The sequence below is a fragment of the Labrus bergylta genome, chromosome 24, assembly GCF_963930695.1.
Source record: "Labrus bergylta chromosome 24, fLabBer1.1, whole genome shotgun sequence".
Taxonomy (NCBI): Eukaryota; Metazoa; Chordata; class Actinopteri; order Labriformes; family Labridae; genus Labrus; species Labrus bergylta.
The window spans coordinates 11920769-11942765 of NC_089218.1; the positions used below are offsets into that span (position 1 = coordinate 11920769).

At 41.5% G+C, this 21997-nt stretch overlaps 2 protein-coding genes across 3 annotated transcripts; one reads left to right on the plus strand and one right to left on the minus strand.

Moving 5' to 3' along the window:
• Positions 1–621: 621 nt before the first annotated feature.
• Positions 622–11281, plus strand: fam117ba (family with sequence similarity 117 member Ba). Its single transcript, XM_065952275.1, has 9 exons — positions 622–675; positions 1686–1827; positions 4312–4541; positions 5485–5568; positions 5693–5803; positions 6324–6467; positions 7189–7396; positions 7514–7634; positions 8382–11281. Exons 1-9 carry the CDS (start codon positions 622–624, stop codon positions 8605–8607), a joined length of 1320 nt encoding a protein of 439 aa, XP_065808347.1. The 3' UTR covers positions 8608–11281.
• Positions 11099–21967, minus strand: ical1 (islet cell autoantigen 1-like). Of its 2 annotated transcripts, XM_020652801.3 has the most exons (15): positions 21492–21967; positions 20703–20730; positions 20439–20613; positions 18537–18609; positions 17852–17975; positions 17561–17759; positions 17348–17473; positions 17104–17202; positions 16812–16897; positions 16266–16315; positions 16044–16079; positions 15727–15933; positions 14575–14859; positions 14385–14480; positions 11099–14084 (listed from the first exon to the last, which is right to left on the minus strand). In XM_020652801.3, exons 2-15 carry the CDS (start codon positions 20711–20713, stop codon positions 13969–13971), a joined length of 1683 nt encoding a protein of 560 aa, XP_020508457.2. In that variant the 5' UTR covers positions 20714–20730; positions 21492–21967; the 3' UTR covers positions 11099–13968. The 2 variants fall into 2 exon arrangements, with proteins under 2 accessions (XP_020508457.2, XP_065807876.1); XM_065951804.1 differs by lacking the exon at positions 15727–15933.
• Positions 21968–21997: the final 30 nt, after the last annotated feature.

Here is a 21997-nt window from a genome sequence, read left to right on the forward strand (position 1 = left end):
AAACATTTTCAAGTCAATATGGAAGAATAAATTCTCAATTAATGTATGAAATGGCATGTCTCATACAACTTTAAGGCCCTTCTTGTTCAAGTATGTTAAAGTATTTACTTATGAGCCTAGCTTGGGATAAAATAGGGAAAGAAGTGAACAGCTTACCGGGCTCTTTCCAAAACCTGCACAACCCGCCTCCTTCAAGTAGTACTTGGTTGAATCTGGAAAAAAATAGTAATTTTCTCATTAAGGTTGCCATTTTTAATAAACTTTCTGGACGTTTAAACAAGAGCCTTGTGAAAAAGGAACTTGAAATTTTATTTTCCAGATAATTGCAAGAGTCAGTATAATTTAATACCATTTGGAAATTAGCTTTTAGCTAAATTAGCTTCACATACAGCAGCCGACAAGCCGCAGCAGAGGACTACGGTCTTTTTCTTTAAATATGCTCAAAATAGAAGAAAAAAATATTTTTGTTAACCTGTCACTTTGGGGTCTTCAAGCGTTATCGTAAGTTACTAAATTCGACACAAGAGGGAGACATTTCCTGTCCTCCGCTTGTTTACCTCACTCGTCGCCGTCTGCTCTACGCGCCCTAGCAACTGCAGCATCAGCACGAGCAGCGCAGCGATGGTACGCTACGTCACAGCTCTGCTCGGGCTGCGTCAAGTCAGCGAGAGCAAGGCGAGGCGGCACCGGAAACGGACAGACTCGCCTTCAACATAAAATGATAACCGTGGTAGTTTGAGCTTGACTTGGCATACTTGGGATGCTTGTTCAATAAGTTAATGGTAATTAGCGATCACAGATTTAAATGACATACATAAAGTTGTAATCAACATAGCAATATATTTTTGTAAGAGAATCCTAGTTAACTTACCCAGCCCACCTTTCCTCCCCATTTATGTTTTATTTTTGTTTAAAGATAAAGATAAACTTTATTGATCCCCCGTGGGGGAAATTTGTGCATTACAGCAGCTCAAGAAAACAGGGGACGGGAATATACTTATTAAAAATAAAAATAGAAGTTAAAAATCAAATCAAACATATTTACATCAGTTAAATAAAAAAAAATACAATAATGGAAAAATAATGCTTTGTGTTTTATGTTAAAAAAACAAAAACATTCACCTAATCCCCAATGGCCCAATATTTATTATGCAGTCATTTGATTAAACACTTACATTTAAGAATACACAGCATATTTATAAAATATAGAATAATAATGATTAGTGTTACAACAAAATGTCTGCAAGACGAGATAGCTTGGTAGATCCCACCTTAAGGCCTTCAAGATAGCGTTTGATATTGTGAATTAGCGGTAAATTAACCACTTAACTTTTGATTTACTTTTTACAGTCAGGTTTGGAGCTTATAGCTTCTCTCTTGTCTCTTGATATAGGACCCTAGGGCATGAGCATATTTGATTAGATGAAAACTGCGGTCCTGTACAGCTTGCCGCGGAGTACGTATTTTACTTTGAAAATTACATCCGGAAGTTCCCTGTCTATTCCATTAAACTTCACACTGGTCCCTCTCCCGTCGTGTCAACCGAGGCTAGCCCAGCATCACCGCCTCCTTCTTTCTATCCCTTCTGTATTTTCTGTCCCTTTTGTTATTTTTTCCCGTCGTTTTCCGACACCTTACAATCCACGCCAGGTACACGAGTTATTTTCCTCCTTTGATAATCATTTTTCCCTGACCAAAAAAGCGTTTTGGTAGCTGCTTCAACCACCGTGCCGCATCAGCCGGGAGAGAAAAACATCCATCCACGACGACGAGGAGGCAGGGTGCGAATACAGCAACGCCCATTCAGACATCTACTGTCTCTACACGGTAACCACGAACACGTTTATTTATATTTATATGTATGGTTCTTGTAATATTTGAGGGCTTTCCTCAGTTGTAGCCTGCCCTGCCAGTAAACCGCCTGTTTAGCATCCTCCAGCATCGGCAATATCAACAGCCGGCTGGGGGTGCCCCTTTGCATGCAGCGCACCTAGATCCCATTTCTGCAGGTGAGCGTGTTTTTCTCTCCACACACATCCAGTTACCTGAGCACTGTTAGCATGTCTGATGCTCTTCTGGCTTGTGGAGTTTGTTTTAGGTCATTATTGTCATGGAATATGTTTTTAATGATGATGATGATGATGATGATGATGTGTGGGGAGTGGGTGCATGCTATCATTACATTAAACACAATTGGCCTGCATTGTACTTCATAGGCAAATGCATAGAGATGTGACAAATAGTGATAGGTTTTTCTCAAATTAATAAATGATGTTTATCCAGATTTTATGGAATATTCAAATTTATGGCCAACAATGATTTATTTAAACAGTGGCTGCTAAGGCAGATAGTGTGCAAGGGCAGTAGTGTAAATATTGCCTTTGTAACAATAATTTAAAACACTATTTTAGGTGCATTTTACAAAAGCAAAAGTAACAACAGATCACTGGTTCTGTTTTCCACAATGTGAGTATTTTTGTTTTTATCCGTCCACTTGCATATATAAATATAAAGAAGTGTATTCAAAGACAGGCTATCTTTGGGTTTTGTACTGTTGGTTGGATGATATAAGCAATTTGTAGTTTCAAATTGTGGCTTTAAAAGTTGTGTTCATCAACATTTTCATTGTTTTTTTTTTTAATATTCTTTACATCACATTTTCTGGGGGGGGATATCAAAGAACTGTGTTTATTGGTTTTTGCCGCAGCCTGGGTGTCCCACTTTTGTGCATTGCTGATCAATAATTTCTGTGTTATTTTATCGACTTATCTTGGTGAAAGTCATATCACTGACTAAAAAAAAAATGCTTGAAATTGTACTTTTTTTCACCGTAGATTGCAACAAGTAAGATGTCTGAATGGCTTAAGAATCATTATTGTGAATTGCCACTACACTAGTACTACTGTTACTACGAACACTGTTACTATTGCTGTCGGTCTGCAGTGCACCGTCGTGGGTGCTGATTTGTGTGCACAGACTGAGACAGGAAAGGCAGCAGTCAAAATAAGGCATTTTGCTAGTCCACTGCTGATGCCCAAACCCCTGTTTACTCATACAGTACACACACAGAGACACACACACACACACACACACACACACACACACACAAACACACAGGCGGCGGCTGTGTGAAGATCAGTCGGGCCCGTTCCCTAGCAACAGCAATGTGCGCTGGTCAAGGCTCCTGCCAAATTTAGCTCCAGGACCTGCACTGTCAATCAGTCCTGTGTGTTCATCTGTATGGATACATGCTGCATGCACACACTGTGTTGTTATCAGGTCCCTGTGGGTGCACCCATGCTAAAATATAAATATGTTCTTTACCCTGCAAGGTTCTCTGCATTCATTATGCTGAATACCATTGCTATTGTGTGCATGTTTGGCTACATTTATGCTGCACTGGGCGTGCAAAGAAATATCAATACACTGACTAGTCTGTCACAATGTTATACTTTGTGTACCAAATCTCAAAAACACTCCATTTTCAATTATTAATTTGGATTGCAAAGACTTCAATTCTTACTGATGTTAGCCAATGTTAATTCCTTTGCTCAAATTGCACAAAAAAACAGAGTTGAATGTGATAAAGAGAAACACAGATTGTGTAAAAAGGTCAACTTCAAACCATAACCTTGCAAGCTTATTCATATCTCTGTGCTTCATTGTTCCTCTACTGTTGATTCTGTAGGTAATAACTTGATATCAGATTTACCTTTTCAGTTCTTTTCAAAATGTTTCTGTTTCCAAAGCAAAAAGTGCTGTATCTATTTTCAAATTAAATTAAAAAAGTATGACTTGAAATAATGCAGAAGCCTGATTGGTGTGTATTTTGTATTTTAAAGCGTGTGTTAATATTTTCGGGGTGCTACCAATATCTTGAACCTGACAGAACGAACCACCTTAGTTTGTAGAGCATGCTCTCTGTGAGGGCCCATGAGCGTCAGTGGACCCGTGGGCCCATGCAAAACATGCCTCCACAGCTCTGAATCAGGGTCAGCCGGGCAGAAGCGAGCACCTGCCCTCGGTGCCCCCACCCTACAGTACTTAAGCTGTTTTAATGCCATTAACCAGGGGGCCTGTGGGAGACTTAGAGGGGGCACATCCGCTCCGCCCAGAATGGGACGGATTAACATCAATCTGAGGAACACACACATACACAATAATGCACACATACACACACACACAAAGCTAGACAGACAGAGGAAGCCAGCCATGGGCTAATCCTGCAGGCCAGCTGTGTGTGTTGATTTGTTGATGTGCTTACCATGTGTTGACAAATAAACTTGTTTACATCTCCGTCTCCTCCCTTAGACTGCATCAGTGGCCTTAACCTCCCCACATCTCTCTCCGTGGTCCTCCTCCGCGTCACCCCTCCTCTTCCTGCGAGCGCCTGGCTCTTCATTCTCCTCGCCGCCTCTTGCCATCGCGTCCAGCTGTGGCCCTCGCAGGGCGCGCTCGCTGGCTCTCACCTGCCAGGTCCCTGGCCTCAGGACGACAGCCAGCACCAACACGTTCCCTACATGAGGGACAAAGCCACGCAGGTGAGTGCTGACGACATGTCTGTGTTGGGATGTTGCGATGGGATGTGCATGAATTTGAATGGTCACACAAAATGAAAAAGTTTGTGCAAAGATGGAAAAAATACCTGTTCATTATATTTCCTGGATATATTAAAGCAATCTGGACTAAAGGGGGTTAAAATAAGAATCCATTTCAGATGTACTAAACAGGATTTGTTCTTTTTAACCAAACAGAAAAAAATAGTTGGAATAGACCACAGTATATGATTTCAAATGGAAATCTACAAGAGATGAGTTGATGGTGAAAAAAGAATGTCTACCAGGTTCATCCCTGCATGTTGGGACCAGCCATACACAATTCTGTATGTGGGTTTACGAAGCAGGCAACCAATGCACAGACATTAAGAGGGATTGCAGACAGTTGCATCATCGTGGTGTGCTGCCTATCACTCTGAGACAGATTTGGAAGAACACCGGTCAGATTATAAATTTTTTTTTTTTTTTTAAATGCGTCACATAAACTTCTGACGGATGTGTCAAATTGCTCAGGTGTTGTTTTTTGTTCTGTTTTAGTCTTCTAAAGTGAACTTTTCTTTGCTCACACTTGTGTTTGCAATAGTGTTCAAACCATTAACCATTATTGTATAGTGTGTCTCACAACTACTACATGTTTAGACATTTTTGTTAGTTATACACTGTAAAAACTGCAGAGCACAGAGTAAATATACTTCTTTACTAATGTAATGTATCTTATACTCTTACTATAATGTGAAAATAACTGTATGATAATTAAGTGTTTAAAAAAAGGAAGAAGAAGGCTGCTCTAGAAAAAAGAAAAGTACCAATGATTCTGTTTATTTGGCTGTTTTGTGGTAGTTTATTTGCCATGTAGCAAACCAATGTGTGTGTATATATGTGTGTGTGTGTGTGTGTGTGTGTGTGTGTGTGTTTGTCTGTGTATCAGACCCCCAGGGCCTGGGCAGATGAGAGGAGGAGGGGCTCTCACAAACGCTCGGCCTCCTGTGGGAGCACCGACCAGCTCAAGGAGGTCAGTAAATATCTCTTTTATCCCTTAGTTGGAGCTTTTTCTGACTGTTGTGACGAGACATGTCTGTATATTAATACAAGTCTGCATTATTGTTTCGTTTTCGTCTTCCTTTGAACCGCTACAGATTGCCAAATTGCGTCAGCAGCTTCAACGCAGCAAACGCAGCAGCCGCCATCGGAGGGATAAAGACCGCAAGTCCCCGTTCAATGGCAGCCACACCATCATCCAGTCGCAGGTAATCAGCAAAGAAAGGGGGCTTTAAGGAGTGTGTGTGTGTGTGTGTGTGTGTGTGTGTGTGTGTGTTTTCCTGCCAGGTGGCTTCATGTCAGAGAAGGAACTAGGTTGGCACTGGATCTGGAGAATTTTGAGGACGTCCCACTTTTCCTCATGTCCCTGTTTGGCTGTGTCTTACAAATGTCCCTGGTTAATTTCAAGCGTGATTTCTTTTTAACAGCCTCTGGTGTAGGAAAAGTCAGTTAAAGTAGGTTCCTCTCACGCACACACTTGTCTAAGTGCCCACTCCTGTCATGTTTCTGTTATGCTCCCTGTGGAGTCTGCTGGATTGCAGCTGTCCTGCTTTCTGGGCCTCCTCTTGAGACAAAAAGAAAAGAGAGCGAGCCGCCCAGAAAACCTTTGACGAGCTCAATCACAGATGCAAATAGACACCAGACAGCAGGAGCAAACTTGCAAGCCCAAAAGAAAGATGAAGAAGGACACTAACCCTGTTATGTTGTGTTTGTGTCATATGTTTGCAGTCACCTATGCCCAAGACCATCCTGATACCCATTCCTATCTCCAAGTCATCCGCCCCTCGCTTCCGAAACAGCGTGGAGGGCCTGAACCAGGAGATCGAACGCATCACCATCCAAGACACTCCTGAAAAGGAAGAGATCATAGTTGTAAGTTACACTAAAGAAAACTGTGGTGCTTACAGCAACGAATAAAAAGCCCCTGTCACGACTTCTTTTCTTTTTGTCATGAGGCTAGACCGCCTTGTGTTTGTGTATTTAATACTTCAATATACACAAACTTTGGAAACACAAGTCAAGATACAAGATTGTATCTGCTTCACAATTGTTTGTTCTCTTCTGACGCGGCAGAGTTTCAGTGTTTTGTTTTTTTGAAAGGTAAAATTGGCAGCTGTTCAGGGTGCAAAACTAAATGTAACTATGACAGTATGGGAGGATTAGGGCTTTCAACTAAATGAAAAGGAAAACAGAGATGAAGGTGAGATATTATTTGCAAAAGAAGGTCTTTGTGAATCAGGGAAATACTTCAAATTTCAAGGCTCATTTTGCTCCCTTTCAACCAGCTGTTAAAGCACAACTGCCCCTCCCTTTGCATGTCATACAGCTGCTTTATCTGGTTAGCAAAATTGTTCGATTAAGCTTATCCAAATATAAAACTAGCATCACTATGAATGAAGTCATTTGATTATTCCACATACCGCTCACAGGAGGGGAACTGCAACCATTTCTAGTCGTATTTAATGTTTTTTTCCTTCACTAGAGTAATTCAAAATCAAGTTTGTTTTAAGATCTCACACATAACCAGTGGTGGGGGTTTAAGCCCCCGATGCATCGTTGTTTTTGTGACCTCATTTGTGTCTCTGTACGACAGCCACAGGATGTCCCAGATGGGCACCGTGCACCCCCACCCGTCCCCCCGCAGCGCAGCAGCAGCACCCGCAGCATTGACACGCAGACCCCCTCCGGAGGCGGCCTGAGCGGTAACCACAGCAACTGCAGCAGCCGTCCCGACTCCATCTCGCCCTCCTACCTCACCGTCCTCAACGACATGAGTGGAGGCAGCCCCTACGAGGACAAAGGTGACAGACGCACGCTACACGATCTCCCACATGGATCATTTTCCATGTGCCTCTCTGAGCCTGATCTGTTGTTGACTCTGAACTTTGACCTCCTGTCTCCCCTCTGTGTGTTCTCAGAGCTGGGCCCTTACTCCCCTCTGCCAAAATACGCCGCCTCTCCCCGACCCAACAACAGCTACATGTTCAAGAGGGAACCTCCAGAGGGCTGTGAGAAGGTCAAAGTGTTCGAGGAGTCCATGTGAGTAAAAATCTTTTTTAGACCATGAAAATAAACATTCACACTGTCCTTTAAATGCTGTGAATACCTCTTACAGCTGACATAATCAATACTTTATTAGTGGATCGACGCAAAACTTGTGTGAAAAGTGTCATGTCCAGAGAGAAAAATCAACAACTCTGCGCCTCTTTGGAGCCTCTTAGTGTCATAGCTCATTTTTTTAAGCCTTCTGGCCCACAAATGTAATGTTTTGATTCCCTCTTTTTTCTCTCGTATGAGTTTTTTTTAATCAGTAAATAATCCCTGTTCACTTAATGCCCAGCACCAATCAATAGAAAGACACTATTAGCTCTGAGCTGGTTAACATAGCGGTGCATTGGAAGCTTAAGAGCTAGATATTACTTGTGATAAGTCATTGAAGTAAATATTGAACTTGTAGTCATCAAATTGACAAAATCATGACTCCAAATAAATGCCAATGTCACCCTGTGTGTGCTGTATTAGTAAATAAGCTGTTTGATACCAATAATTTAGCCATAACTTACCATTGAAACATTGACTGAATCACTTAGCCTATCTCTTAGAGGAAAAATACTTTTAATTTCTGGTATTGTTTTATTGTTAACTAGGTCAGATGAATTTAGCTCCATATATAATTTTGCCAGCCTTTTTATAACTTAATTTCCTTTTACTACAGCTCCTCTAGTCCAGGGGAAACTACCACCAGTACATCTTTTAAGACTGTGTCCCTGTGTGTGTTTTTTCCAGTCCCAAGCCTCTACAGGAGATCCCTCCCTTCCTGTGTCCCGACCGCAACAAGGTCAACTTCATCCCAAACAGCGGCTCTGCCTTCTGCCTCGTCAGCATCCTCAAGCCCTTACTCCCCGCCCCGGACCTCAACTTCCGCTCCGGGGTGGGCCTACGAAGCCTGTCCCCTTCCCTCGTGCCTCTGTCCACCCAACCCTGCCTCCTGGAGGAGCCCGAGAGCTTCTGATGCCCCCCCCCCCTCACCCCCCCTTCAAAATCTCCCCCTTCAAAATCAGAAAACACTGGAAACAACCCTTCTGCTCCAAAACAAATGCCTTCAGCATGCCAGCTAAGCTCTCTCTGATGTCTTTCTCTTGTTGAAAAAGCGCTTCCCACTGCCTCTCCTCCTCAGACGACTACAACGTGAGAGTCCTGCAGCGCCGCACGGGTGTTTGCAGCTAACATTTCATCGCTTTCTTCTACCTTTAGTGCTGGTTATGTTCCTGTTTTTTAGGAGGAAAAGGGCGAAAAAAAAGGACAGACTCTTTATTTCATCGTATTATACCATGGCGCCTTTCCACGGACATATCTCTTTTTCTATCTGTAGTTATTTCTCTTGATATAAAATATGCCTTCCATTAAGAAAAAAAAAGGCCGCTGGGTTTTTTTGGCGACCAAGAGTTTGACCATGGAAGCTAATATTGGTGCTGCCAGATTTATCGTAGCAAAACTTGAACGGTCGTGACAAGGAGAAGTAAAAAAAAAAAAAAAAAAAAAAAAATGTGCCTGATATTTTAGACCGATCAGTTTCGCTAAACCGGCGTAATGCTTGGATCATGTTTGTTTCTTTAGCATGACTCACATGATTTCTGCACTACGGCGGCCTTAGATACTCACAGAAAGGCAGGGACCTATTAAGACCACCTGTGAACTAAATCCAGACATCTGTTTTGTACTTTCTCAGAAATTTGGGAGTCAAATTTGACTGTAATCTGGTACAAAGTGATGATGCCTTTTTACACCAAATGGTAGCAGTGAATCAGTCCCCTGCCAGTCAGTGTGCATCTATGGGAAACACAGGCCAGGGCTATGATGTGTGCAGCGTTTTCAACCCGTGTCTGCCGGCCCCTTCTTTACCAAGCGCCAACCTTTTTTAGCTCAAAATGTCCCTTTTTTTACACCACCTCTATCGCACCCTCCCTACCTTCTGTTTTTCCAGCTCTTTCTCTCCTGTTTTTCTCCCTCACTGTCACTGTAATGATCATTCCCTTCTGTCTTGCTCAGTGTTGTTGTAAGATGTGTCCAGAGAGGCCTTGTCCTCACAGGACAGGCTCCTTCTGGCTTGCAGGGCCCTGAGCATGGAGAGGTTGTTGAATCCAAATACTACACTGTCAAAGAACAAGGGTAGATCTGGGGCTAAACATCAGATCTTATCTACCTACTCCTTTCATTGCTAAGATGTGCATCTCCTGCCCTGAATTTTAGGTATAAAATCAGAGCATTATCTTTAAAGTGATGCATTTCCTCTTGTTTTAAAGCCGCAACGTTGCAGTTTTGATTCACCTCTGTGGATCTGACCAACCTAACCTCCAGACAAAACATGCAGTTTATAGCAACGCCCAAATGTTTCTCACAGGAGCTTTAACTTGGATTGGTGCACAGAGGTACATGATAGTACTTTTTCCCAAACCAAGCCTCACAAATCTCACATGTGGAACCCTGAATTGTGTTATTTATTTCTCTCAATTTATAGTGGGAAGCTAAATGAGAAAATCAGGGCCTTTAAAAGGATTGCATTTTTGTTTTGAGTAATTTGACAGTTTAGTTTTCCCAAAAGAAAATGCAGAATCCTTTTTTTACCTTTGCCTAAAAATGTTTTGAATTGAAAATGTCTGAAAGGAAACATGTTTGACTCACACATATGATAAGCAGTAGTCTGATCCCTCTCAGTGTAGTATGTTGCTTACCTTCCTCTCCATGCCTCGACCCATCCTCCTGTATATGTCACTACTACTTGACTGTGCCTGCTACGGTGGGATAGGAATGTACTGGATCTGTAAATATAGAGGCACACTGTGTTTGTATTATCGGCTGACAAAGATATGTATCTGAATGAGTTAACAATTGTACCATATGGCTCCTACTCCTCCTCCTCCTATTCCTGCTTTCTCTCCGCTGAGTACTGTGAATTACATGTCTCATTATTGTGAATAATGTATTTATTTATCAGGAGTGTAATTTGGTGTGCAGAGAATTTTAATCCAGAATAGATTACATCGTCCATCTCAGGTTGTAGTGAATAGGATACAAAGAGAAAAGATATACTTACTTCTCAGCGCACACTAACAAGTCTACACTACTTCAAAGAGAGCAAACCAACAGCTGCTATCTATGTAGCCTCCTCACACAAAGGAACATGTGACTGACGTTAACCTGTAGCAGAGTAAAAGTAGAGAGAAGTGTGGATGTTATTTATCCAGTGACCTGATTTGGCATGTTTCTAAAAACTATCTGTTTTAAAAATGGGATATCCACTTGCTGAAAAACAATCACACACACAGAGCGACATGTTCTTCTTTGTCGTTTTTAGATGTCTGTTTACAAGAAGAAAAAATAGTTTCAGAGTAGATTCATACATGTGAGAGAATACAGATTTATTTCAGATACCAGTTGTTTTTTGTTCAAAGTGGATGATTAAAGCATTTTGGAATGAGGCTCAAAACAAGACAACACAAATGTTCTTTGTTTGCTTGTCCAGTTTATTGGAAACAGAACTGCCGAGTTTTCATCTGTTAAACCCCTCGAGTGAAATAAAAAGGCATAGTTGAATTAAATAAAGCGTTTGTGATTGACTTCAGAGATACATTCTTGTTTTTGTTTTTTTAAGTTTGTAAATTAAGAATAAACAATATAATACATGGTTTAAGTCTCCCTTGTTACCACTGCACAAGGATCAGAAGTTTCTTTCTTTAAAAAAATCTGAATGTCACAAAAACAAAACAAAGAAACAGTCAAAGAAATGATAGATGCTGTGATATTTGCAGCTCACATAAAAGGTGTTTTATGAGTTGTCAGACTCAGAAAACACGTCACATAAATGTCAAAACTGATGATTTGGTTTCAGTTGGTGCACACGGATGTGGTATTCACATAATCCAGATAAATGGTTCATAAATCTCTTCAATATGCACCCTTACACTCAATCAAACTTAGCATTCAAAACTGTCCATCATGGTTGTTTATTTCCCCTCAAAACACGAGCTGAATTTAAATCCAGTTTGCAACATGGTAACAGCTCTCCACTGTTGATTCAATTCCCATATAATAATATATTTCCAAAATCTGGGAATTCTCAAAATACACAACGCAAAGAGCAGAAAATAGACAATATTTTAGTGTTTATATCATGTAATTTTTCAGTGTACTGCACAACTAAAACATAATCAGTAGTATATTCATATCATTTGTTAATAAATACATAGGTGCTGTTGCTCACAGATTATTCAACATAAATAACCCACCCATCCAGAATATTATTCTTATGTCCTACTTTCTAACTTCTTCAAAATATGTTTTTATCCTTCACATATTTTCCTTGGCTTTTGACTTCAGATTGTGAAATCGGAGTAACAGATGGGAAAGAAGATTTCATATACATACAATCTTTTGCACACACCACATTCAGCAAGAAAGCTATGGGATAAAGGTGGAGGGGTCTGTTGGTTACAAAAACATCCAAAGAGTTTGGACAGTGTGTGTCTGTAATCAGACTCAAGGCTTCAGGCAAATATAATGACGCCAATCACAGTTCCCTTTAGACTCAACCTCCTGACAGAAATCACAGAATTTCACTACACATTCAAGATACCAAGCTGTGCAGAGTCTGTATCACAAAGCAGTATTTATGACCTGCATCACTGATCCTAACAGGTACATATACTGTAAAAACCTTTCATGAAGATGAAGAAAATAAGAAACATCAGATAAAAAGTGTGGTATTTTAAATGGTTAAGGAATAAGTGGAAGATTTCTAAAGCCGTAAAATCCCACATTAATTAATTTGTGAGGATTTGTAGTATGAAATTGTGTGGGAATAATCAGCCTTTATTAAAAAAATACAGCTTGCATTTGCATCTTTCCACAGATAATCCATTTACCGAGCAAAGGGACATTTAGATGGATAAAGTTGTGACTGCAGCCAGAATAAGTCTGATAAAGTCTACCAGCATGAACTGTTAAAGTGCAGGTAATAAATAATAACACCTGTTTAGCAGCAGTGTGTTAGGAAAGTTACTGAGCATGTTAGTTCAGCTGTTAGCAATTAGCTGAAGTTCACACTATAAGCTAGCTTTCTCTGGTTAAATGTGATAGCACTTTTAGTGATGATATTCATGTTTTTGATAAAAGTATAACCTAACCCTGCCAGGTTATGTACATGATGATAGTGACTCACAAGCTCAGTACAGAGATAGATGACAAACTATTGACATTTGCGTCTAGAGAAGAAATAATTGTTTTAAACTTAGCATGCTAACGAAGACGGTTAAATTTGGTGTTGGCATGTTTATCATTAGAAGTTAAAGCCTATAGACATTTATATAAGCATATTATATAGTCTATAGACATTTAGCCACTTACTATGTAAATGATATTTTTCCATGTCATTAACACTATCAAACTGTAACTTTGGCTAGGACATGGCTGTATGCTAATGTCAGCTGTTGTCAGCATTACATTGTTGGTTATCAAATATGTGTCTCTAAATTGTCATTATCCATATTTATATTAAAGACAGATAAGGATGCGATCAAATTTCAACTACTTCTTACATGTATACGACTTGAAACCATCACAGGTGACCAGAAAGGGATCCTGAAACCAGAGATTAATTAAAAATGAAACCTAATAACATCGCCAACTTATCTTGCTTTGTGATACAGGGCCATGGTGTAAAACTTCATCTGCTGCTGTGTGCAAATACCGGCTCAGTGACAGGCCTGTCTTATTTCAAACATACACTGTGTCCAGTATATACTCCTCATACGTGCATCCATGTAAAAACAACATTGCATTAGATAGATATATATTTTCCTTACAACCTGGGTCCCTTTTTTGTGCACACACAGCAAACCAACACACACCCAGACAATGCAAACATGAACTAAACACAGAAAAACACACAAGGCTGTCCAAAATAAACCAGTAATCAAAATGTTCTCTCCACGTGAGAGAATATGATGTCACGACAAGTAACAGAAGCCACACGAGGTCTTCTGTGTGCATATGAGCCGCTGGCTTCATGTGTAGTGTTAACAGTCTTTATACAGAGCGATTCACAATCAACTGACAGTGTTTTTCTTTTCCAGTGTGAAACCGTATATTACAGTGTAACACAAATACCAGTGTGTATTTGCAAGTGTGGACGCACATCTCTCCTGCAGACAGAAATGCAGGGGTATATTTGTGCAGGTATTTAACTGTTAAAGTGTGTTCTATTACTTGGTCGTCGACATGAACACTTATTGACATCCAGATTCTCCAAAGGAAATCACACACTGTCGCACGCTCACACACACACACACACACACACACACACACAAATGGAGCTTTAAGCATTGAGCAGCTCGTCCGCAGATCGTCCAATGGCATCTGGGTTTGAGAGGGGGTCCAGGTCCGCGAAGAGGTTGAACCAGGCCGACATGTCTTTAGAGCCACATGGAGCGGCTGACACAAACACACAAAAATATCATCAGAAAAAAAAGGTTAAGATGTTTAAACATGTGGTCCAAATTTAAGACGTGTTCAGAAGATGTACACATGATAATCCTTGGTGGATAATTTGTTACAGTGGTGAGTATGCTTCTTATTATCTGCAAATGGTTCTGGTAGAGGTGAAGTGCATGCTGGGATATATAATAAATTTGCCATGCCAGTTCATCAGTTTATCTGTAAGGTGTTAAGTGACAGTGAATTTCTTTAACAGTAATTTAAAAAAAGATATAGATCCATATAAAAATGGTTTACCACTGGCTGCTGAACTTGGAGCAGGTGGAGTTGAATGGCTCTGTCCGGGAGGAGGCTGCAGGGGCGGGGCTTGGAACATAGGTGGGGTTGACCATCCTGCAAAACAAAAACAGAGTAACAAAAATCTCTTGCGTCCCTTTCAATGTCCCGCAGTGAGCTCTTCTGTCCAGCAGAGTGCAGTGTGGCTCACCTGTAGAGCTCAGGCTGTGATCCAGCAGATGGGAAGGCAGGAAACCTGTGGGGCTGGGGGGGTTGGAGGTAGGGCGAGCTACCGGCCCGCTACTCGCTGCACCTGTGATTGACTGAGGCGTGCTGGGTGGGTCGAACATCCCAAAAGCATCTTGCCACTCTTGGCTGAACTCATCGCTGGACCCAGGGCCCGGGCTGAGCAGGTCTTTGAGGAAAGCCATGTCGCCCCGTTCAGCGTCTTCCTCCTCAGGCCTCAGGCTTGTCATGGAGAGGGGGGGCAGACCTCCTGAGAGCAAAAAGAAAGAGAGGCATGGTGTATTAGTCAAAAGGCAAAAGCTTCAAAGTTGGTGCAAAAAGGTACAATGTGTCAGTGTAGCTTGTTGCAGAGATACTGCTGCTGAAGAAATATAAACAAAAGTAGGAAAGTGTTGCACAGTTTCTTTTATTCTAAGCAAAGAAAATGACTTCATGTCATGTTAGCTGAAGAAAGGTCAAGAGGATAAAATGCTTAGATGTCAAGTATACACATTTTTTAAATGCTGGTAGATGTATTTTGTAACCTTCTTTGCAGTATATATGCTAAGCTATGCTAACAGGCTAAAACTATATATCTACCATAGAGACCTGAGAGTGGTACCAGTATTCTAATTAACACATTTAAGGGAAAAAATTGGTCCAACATATTTAAACCTTTCCTTGCAGCAGATGAGTCTCAGAAGAGGTTTAAAGCTATTTTTAAATTTCCTGCGTACAACTGACAATGAAAAAGTTTTCAAAAAATAACCCCCTCCCTATATAGAAATAATTAATATTTTATTTGACAGGTCATAGAGAGACATCGGTGTTCAATTCAGTGTGTTTCATGATGAGATAAAAACTCCTCCCAGGAGCTTTAACATAAAGCGCAACACTGTAATCGTTAGTAAAGGCAGCCCAGACTATCAAAGAGGAGAGTCTCAGAGATGAATTAAGGGGGAAACAAAGCCCCTTTGTATGAGCCGGATAGACTGAATCCAAAATGCATAGGGAAGCAGAGTTGAAATCCCAGAAGAGGTGAGTTTGTGCCACAACCAAGCAAAGTAAGATGGGAAAGGTGAGACCAGCGAGGAATCTTAAAGTAGGAGAATTAAGAGACAGCCGGTCAGTTGTTTACCAGTGGCAGGCCTCTGTGAGAGGCTGGACTGGAGGCCTCCAAAGTCCCAGGGCTGACTGGAGTCTCCAACCTCAAGTGGAGGCAGAAGCTGGGGCTGAGGCTCTGGCAGATCACAGGCCATGAGCAAGAGGTCATCGTCAGAGTTTGCTGAGAGTCCTCTGAGGTTTTGCAGGGATGGAGTGGTGGGTTTGGGGGTGTTTGGGTGCACTGGGATCGAGGATAAGCAAGCCAAGAGGCATACATTGCACGGTAAGCTACAGATATACTAAAAGAACGTGTAGAATATACAAAATAGGCACTTTTACACAAAAACTTACCAATGTCTCTCTGTCCATCACTGCTGTTGGCAGGGTCTGCAGAGGAGAGAACATCAAAACAATTGTGAGTTTTAATTGAATAAAATGGCTTTTAAGGGAAACATCTGCACAAATAACAAGAGCCGCATTTGACATTTTCTTATTTTTATTCAAGAATTTAGCCAATTAAACCAAAAAAAGTCCTGTAACTTTGCATTTCATCCTGCAGGGGGCAGCACCTACCTGTGTCAGAGGCACTTCCTATTGGCTTGTCGTCATCCAAGGACACAAGACTGAGGAGGGAGGTAGAAAAGAGGGAGGGGAAAACATGAGAAAGTGCCTTAGCTGACGAGACACGATTTTGCTATTTTTAGCGATGCAGCAGCCTCCATTTGATTTGGAGCTGCAGTCTTGGGTCAGCGACCCTAAATCCCTTAGCTACCACATAGATCGCTACCCATCGTCACATGTAACACTTACTTGTGAGTAAACATGGGCATGAGATTGGCCTCGTGTTTGATGAAGACATTGCTGAGGTGGTTGTGTGCAGAAATAAAAAAAGGAGGACAGAGCAGATGGAGAGGTGAAAATGTTAAGATGGAAAATGGGTGACGACAGACTCGGTGTGTTAGAGAAGAGCAGAAAGGACTGGCATGAAAACAGAGACAGATGGTACAGCAGAGTGTGTGTTTATGTGATAGGCCTGTGACATGTCAGACTATATCTGATTAATAGCTGATAGAAGATTGTTTTCTTTGACTTGCAGTGTGTGTTAGTTTGTTTTCTCACCTGTCAGTGTTGCTCTGTAAGGACTTCTCCTTCTTCTCCTCCTTTTTCTGTGAGTCTGTTAATTCCTCCAGTGGGTCTCTAAGGTCCTGTGGGAGGAAGGTAAACGGTTAAATCTAATTTAAAGACAGAACAGACTGTGCTGTTGCTGCCTGCCTTTGATTGCATAATTCTATCTCTCTCATGTTTATTATACTGTAATGCAGAATGGTCTCAAAAAGGTGAATGCGACTTACACACTCTACAATGTAGGCTTTGTGTACACTGAACACTTCAGTGCAAATCAGACTAGTACCTTGAGTGTGGTGAACTGGTACGTTATGTGTCCTTGGAAGGCCTCGTGGATTCCTGACATGGCGTGGGCTGTCTTCTCCCAGAACTGCAGCAGAGTTGTCTGCCACGGCAGGAAAGAGAAAAATGTGACATGGAATGCAAAAAAAAAAGGGGACAACAGGTGACACAGGTAGACGGATCAAGATATTTATTTCTAAAGAATACAATATGCTGTACGTAAAGCAGAGGCTAGCAGACTCACATACCTGGTAGGTACAGAGGGAGTGAGACAGCATGTTGCAGCGACTCGCTCCCAGCATGTCCACCTTCTGACACACGTCATTCTTCAGCTTCTCAAACTGGCCCTTTGTCCCTCTCACCTGGGCTTGGACCTGGAAACAGAAGGACATAAAAGATAAAACAACTACACACATGCATTCAAAAAGAGTGCAAACCCTCCAAAATATAAGTCCTCACACCTTGCGAAATTTCTCCAGCTGTTTGTAGGTGTCTGGGTCGAGCTCCAGGGAGACGTCTTTCATCCAGAGCAGAGCTCCTCTGTACTCTGTGCGAGACTTCTCCATACGACTGACTGTTAGCAGTGTGTCTGCGATGGCACGCCGCCTGAACGTCTCCACTTCCTGGTACAGACGCCGGAGTGGAGTGCAAAGTGCCATCCTGTGGAAAAAGGAAAGACGGAATAGACATTTCAAATCATGCTTGAAGATCTAAAAGGAAAACAGAAATATCAGTATGGCTTTGCTGCTGACCTCTGCTTGGCGGATGTGCACAGGGCCTTACTGGTGGCGTCCATCATGTTGCCAGCCTTTGTGCGATCATGTTCGCCCTGGAAGCGCAGGAACAGGCCGAGCTCATTCTCCTCCTGGGACAGGCCTACAAGAAGAGTTCAAGATTACACAGACATACACTAAGGACAAAATGTTTAATGAAGAAAACTAATAAGATGAAGACTTGTTACATTATATGAGAATCTTGAGGGTTACTAATATGCACTTATTTAAAGAAAATACAGAAAAACAGAAGCTCTCTGCACAGGTGAGTAAGAGAGTGATGTTGTTTCATCGTTCACTTCCTAAGACAATCCTAACATTCAATCCAAACATTCAACTCAAAGTTCACACCTTTGATATGATCACTTACACTTTGAAGTTATTTTTGATTTAGCTTGTAAAATAAATAAGAAAATAAAACTGTACCAACATACTCAGTTACATAGTTACATAATATGGCTGTGATGAGCTGTAATATAAGCTTTGTGTGAATTTTGGTATAAAAAAAAGCTTCTGTATTAGCAGACATGTCATCATAAACACTTCAAAACAAACAAAACTGCGTTGTCTGATCGTTTAATCGGACATTTCAACATCTGAAGTGCAAAGCGCCCACTTTTAGGAAGTGGACGGAGCAGCGCCCGTAGTTCTGACTGTGACTCACGTGTGATCCTGTGCTGGTACTTCTCGATCACCTTCAGCAGCTCTGTGCACGTGCACTGAACCGAGCGGAAAAACTGCAGAGACAAAACATGCAACATTTGAACACTTAACTCACACAACAATCCTCTCCGCCTTTGGACGTTTTCTTGAAACACTTGAAAACATCGTGGTCTTTGAGGTTTTATTTGACTTGTTTTCATTTTGTGAGGCAGCGCGGCGACCTTCTAGTCAGTACATTTTCTTCTGCCTTACATTTTTGTCTGCCATTCAGCCTCTCCTCCCATCTGCCAGACAACAACAGTGACTAAATGACGAGCGTGTGTCATAGCAACACAGATTTCAAGGCCGCTCCTGTGCCATATTCATTCACTCTCAGAAACGTTGGATTTGGCCCTACTCTTGTTAATCCATTACTTTTCCCCTCTACAGTTGTTATTGTAATGAATCTAAAAAAAAATCTTCAATTTGTGGATCTCTCCTTATTATAAGCTCTCGATGTCAGCTGAAAAAAAGCCACATCACATCCCTAAAAATGTCAGTATTTGAAATGTGCTTGTGCTTTTTACTGCATGACCTTAACTGTAAAGCCTGTCTGCAGCAGGTTTAACGTCAGATACTTTAAGGCTGCGTCCTCTCCCTGCACCCTGCCAGTCTTAAGACTGTTATAGAGCTGAGGGAGGAGGTGAATTGAACATGTGGAGTTACTGATTAACTGCAGAACAAACAGTCAGTAGCTCCATTCGGCTTGCCTCAGCAGCAGCCAAACACCTGCCAGTGTCACATCTCTGGTTTTTTATACATGTCACCAGTCCTGCTTTTAATGTCTCAGCAACCCTCACAGATTCATCTACATCATGTTATAATGGAATAAAAACTGATTTGAGTCACAATTATACGGCAGGAAGCAAACAGACGAATGGAGATAAGCATTTATGTCTGCAGGAACACATCAGTATAATCAGTTTAGTGTTGTTTTCCATGTTTCCTCCGGCTGATCCCATGTTTAGAGCCTGATTTATATTTCTGTTAGCGGATATTATTGTTCATGTTGTGCTTATAAAGAGAGACACATTGGTTTCAACATGTTTCTTTTCTTTTTTTTGGGGATGCGTCCAGAAGATGCTCCTAATCAAATCTGTCCTGGTGATTTTAGGTCTCAGCTGCTGCACAGAAGGCTAACAGTCAAAATGAAATCTGAAAGCCTCTTATTTTGTCCATCAACACATTGCCCTTCTTTTCTGACTTTTGTGTCTCACTGGGAACAAACATAGGGACACAATGAGAGCAGGAGGAGGACAGAACACAAGAGGCCTTATCTTGTTCCAGAACAAACAAAAGCCTCACAGTTGGTCTCTCTAAGAGCTCAGTGAAACTCTACCACACTCACAGTACCGCACCGTCAAGACATCAGGTCACAACTAAATGCCAGCTGAGTCTCAGCCAATCACAAATGTCTGCTCTCATTTAGCACAGAGGTGAGTAATGAGCGAGTGGCAGAGGGACAAACTGTTTGTTTTCACAGTTGTTATTTGCTGCCAGACATCTGACGTGTTACTACATCTGTAAGAACGAGATCTACGCAAGCAAAGGACACCTTGTGCCAACGCACAGCTGAAAAACCGTCCTTCCTATGTATTCTATAGCACACAATGACACAGATTTAAAACTGGGTAAACAATACAAAGACGTTATGTTTTACAAAAAAAGAGTTCATTAATTTGATGAATCAGCATAAAAGTAATACGAGTGCAGTTATTGAGTGGGAGAGGAAAAACCAAACATGGATCCCCTGAATAGGACACTGCCAGCAAGAGAAGAAGCCATTCAGAAATATTGACAAGGGGGAGGACATCTCTGACATAATAACACCCTAAAAACACACAAGTCATGTCTCCTCTCCTACCTCTAGCTTTGCATCCAGATCAGCGTCCGAGGCCACGACGTACTCGTCCTCCTTCTTCCCTGTGGCTTTGATGAAGACCTGCTTCGTCTTCCAGAACTTCTTCTGCATGCGGGCCATCACCGAGCTGTCCTCGCCGAGCAGAGCCCGGCCACCGCTCAGCATGTCCCCTGAAAACCTGCAAGACACAGGCGACATCTGAGTCACTGATGAAGTTGTGATTTCAACTACATGCGTCAGTTTTGCGGATGGGATTTTTGTACATACCCGTCCATCATTGGATATTTCCCTTTTTCTTTTTTGAAGACAGAAAACATGGAGATGATTAGACAGAGGACAATAAAGCCATGTGAAGTTACAGTTGCATAAAAGGATGGAGATTACGGATACTTCAATCTTTGACTGTGCTTCTGCTTTATTGTTTTTTTCATGAAAAGGTTTTAGAGTGTACCATTACAGAAGATATTCTGTAAGACTGAGTGACAATGCCCAAACAGAAATATAACTGCTGCTAGATTTCCTGTTGAACTTGTACTAAAGAAACAAACCATGAGAAACAAGATGGCATTAAAACAGAGTTGACAGCTGCTCCTTAGTGTTTTATAATCGAGTTACAAGCGGTAATCACTGAGTGTTATCTGTGGCTGTACAAAAACAATCGGTGCTAAAGGCTAAAAAGCTACTCCAATGTGTTTCTAGGAGCTGGGATCAGACACCTGCGACTTCCAGGAGTCAGGAGAATAGAGCCAGCTGGCTGTCGAGCAGGTGTACTGTTACAACAAATGATGCCTAAACGACACGGAAATACAGAAATAACATGTAAGTTTCAGTGTTACATTAACTACCAATGGGAATACTTTAAGATAACGTATAATATAATACATAAGGGTAGTTGAGAAAAGCAAGAAAACGTCAGACAAGGAGCTTTGTCGCTAGCAGCAGTTTAGCTAGCAGTATTAGGTATCAAAGCCAGAACAGAAACCTTCTTAACTTTTAATCAAACGAGTCTGTTTCTTTATGTTATGGTCAAATATTCAGGGGGTTCAATAGGTTTACCTTGCTTTTGTCTTTTTCCAGCTGTCCGAGCATCTATGCAGCGCAGCTTTGGCTAACCCCCTCTCCTGAAAGCCGTCATAGTCTGACTCACAGAAACAGGATATGCAAAGTAGACGTGGTGCCGTTTGGACACACGGGGGCGCTTGTTGTACAGGCCACACCAAAGATCGTCTACGTAAAAGATGCGCTATTCACATTTCACAACAACCGACTGCTTCATCTTCATATTTACAGCTGAGAAAGTCGAATTCAAATGGCATTTACGCTAATAGATATATGTATTGTAGACTTCTTAAGTCACTTTATACGACTTTCCCTCGCACATTTTTTATATTTTTCCATAAACTGTGCATACCGGTTAACAGTTAGCTATGATGAACATGCCCTTGACCACCCTGCTTCGGAACTGTAAAACCAGCCAGAGTGAGACCTCTTCTTTTTTCCTCTTCTTTGGTCAAACAAGTCGGAGGAGGAAAAAAGTCTGTTTTTCCTCAACAGGTTTTTCT

Coding starts and splice junctions, on each gene's coding strand:
- ical1 (XM_020652801.3), bottom strand. Junction 17,976..18,536: donor GTACCAGCACAGGATCACAC/GTGAGTCACAGT, acceptor CTCTTCTTGTAG/GCCTGTCCCAGGAGGAGAAT. Junction 16,080..16,265: donor AGGAAGTGCCTCTGACACAG/GTAGGTGCTGCC, acceptor TCTCCTCTGCAG/ACCCTGCCAACAGCAGTGAT.
- fam117ba (XM_065952275.1), top strand. CDS start 622: ATGGTACGCTACGTCACAGCTCTGCTCGGGCTGCGTCAAGTCAGCGAG. Junction 676..1,685: donor GTCAAGTCAGCGAGAGCAAG/GCGAGGCGGCAC, acceptor TGATAATCATTT/TTCCCTGACCAAAAAAGCGT. Junction 7,397..7,513: donor CAGCCCCTACGAGGACAAAG/GTGACAGACGCA, acceptor GTGTGTTCTCAG/AGCTGGGCCCTTACTCCCCT.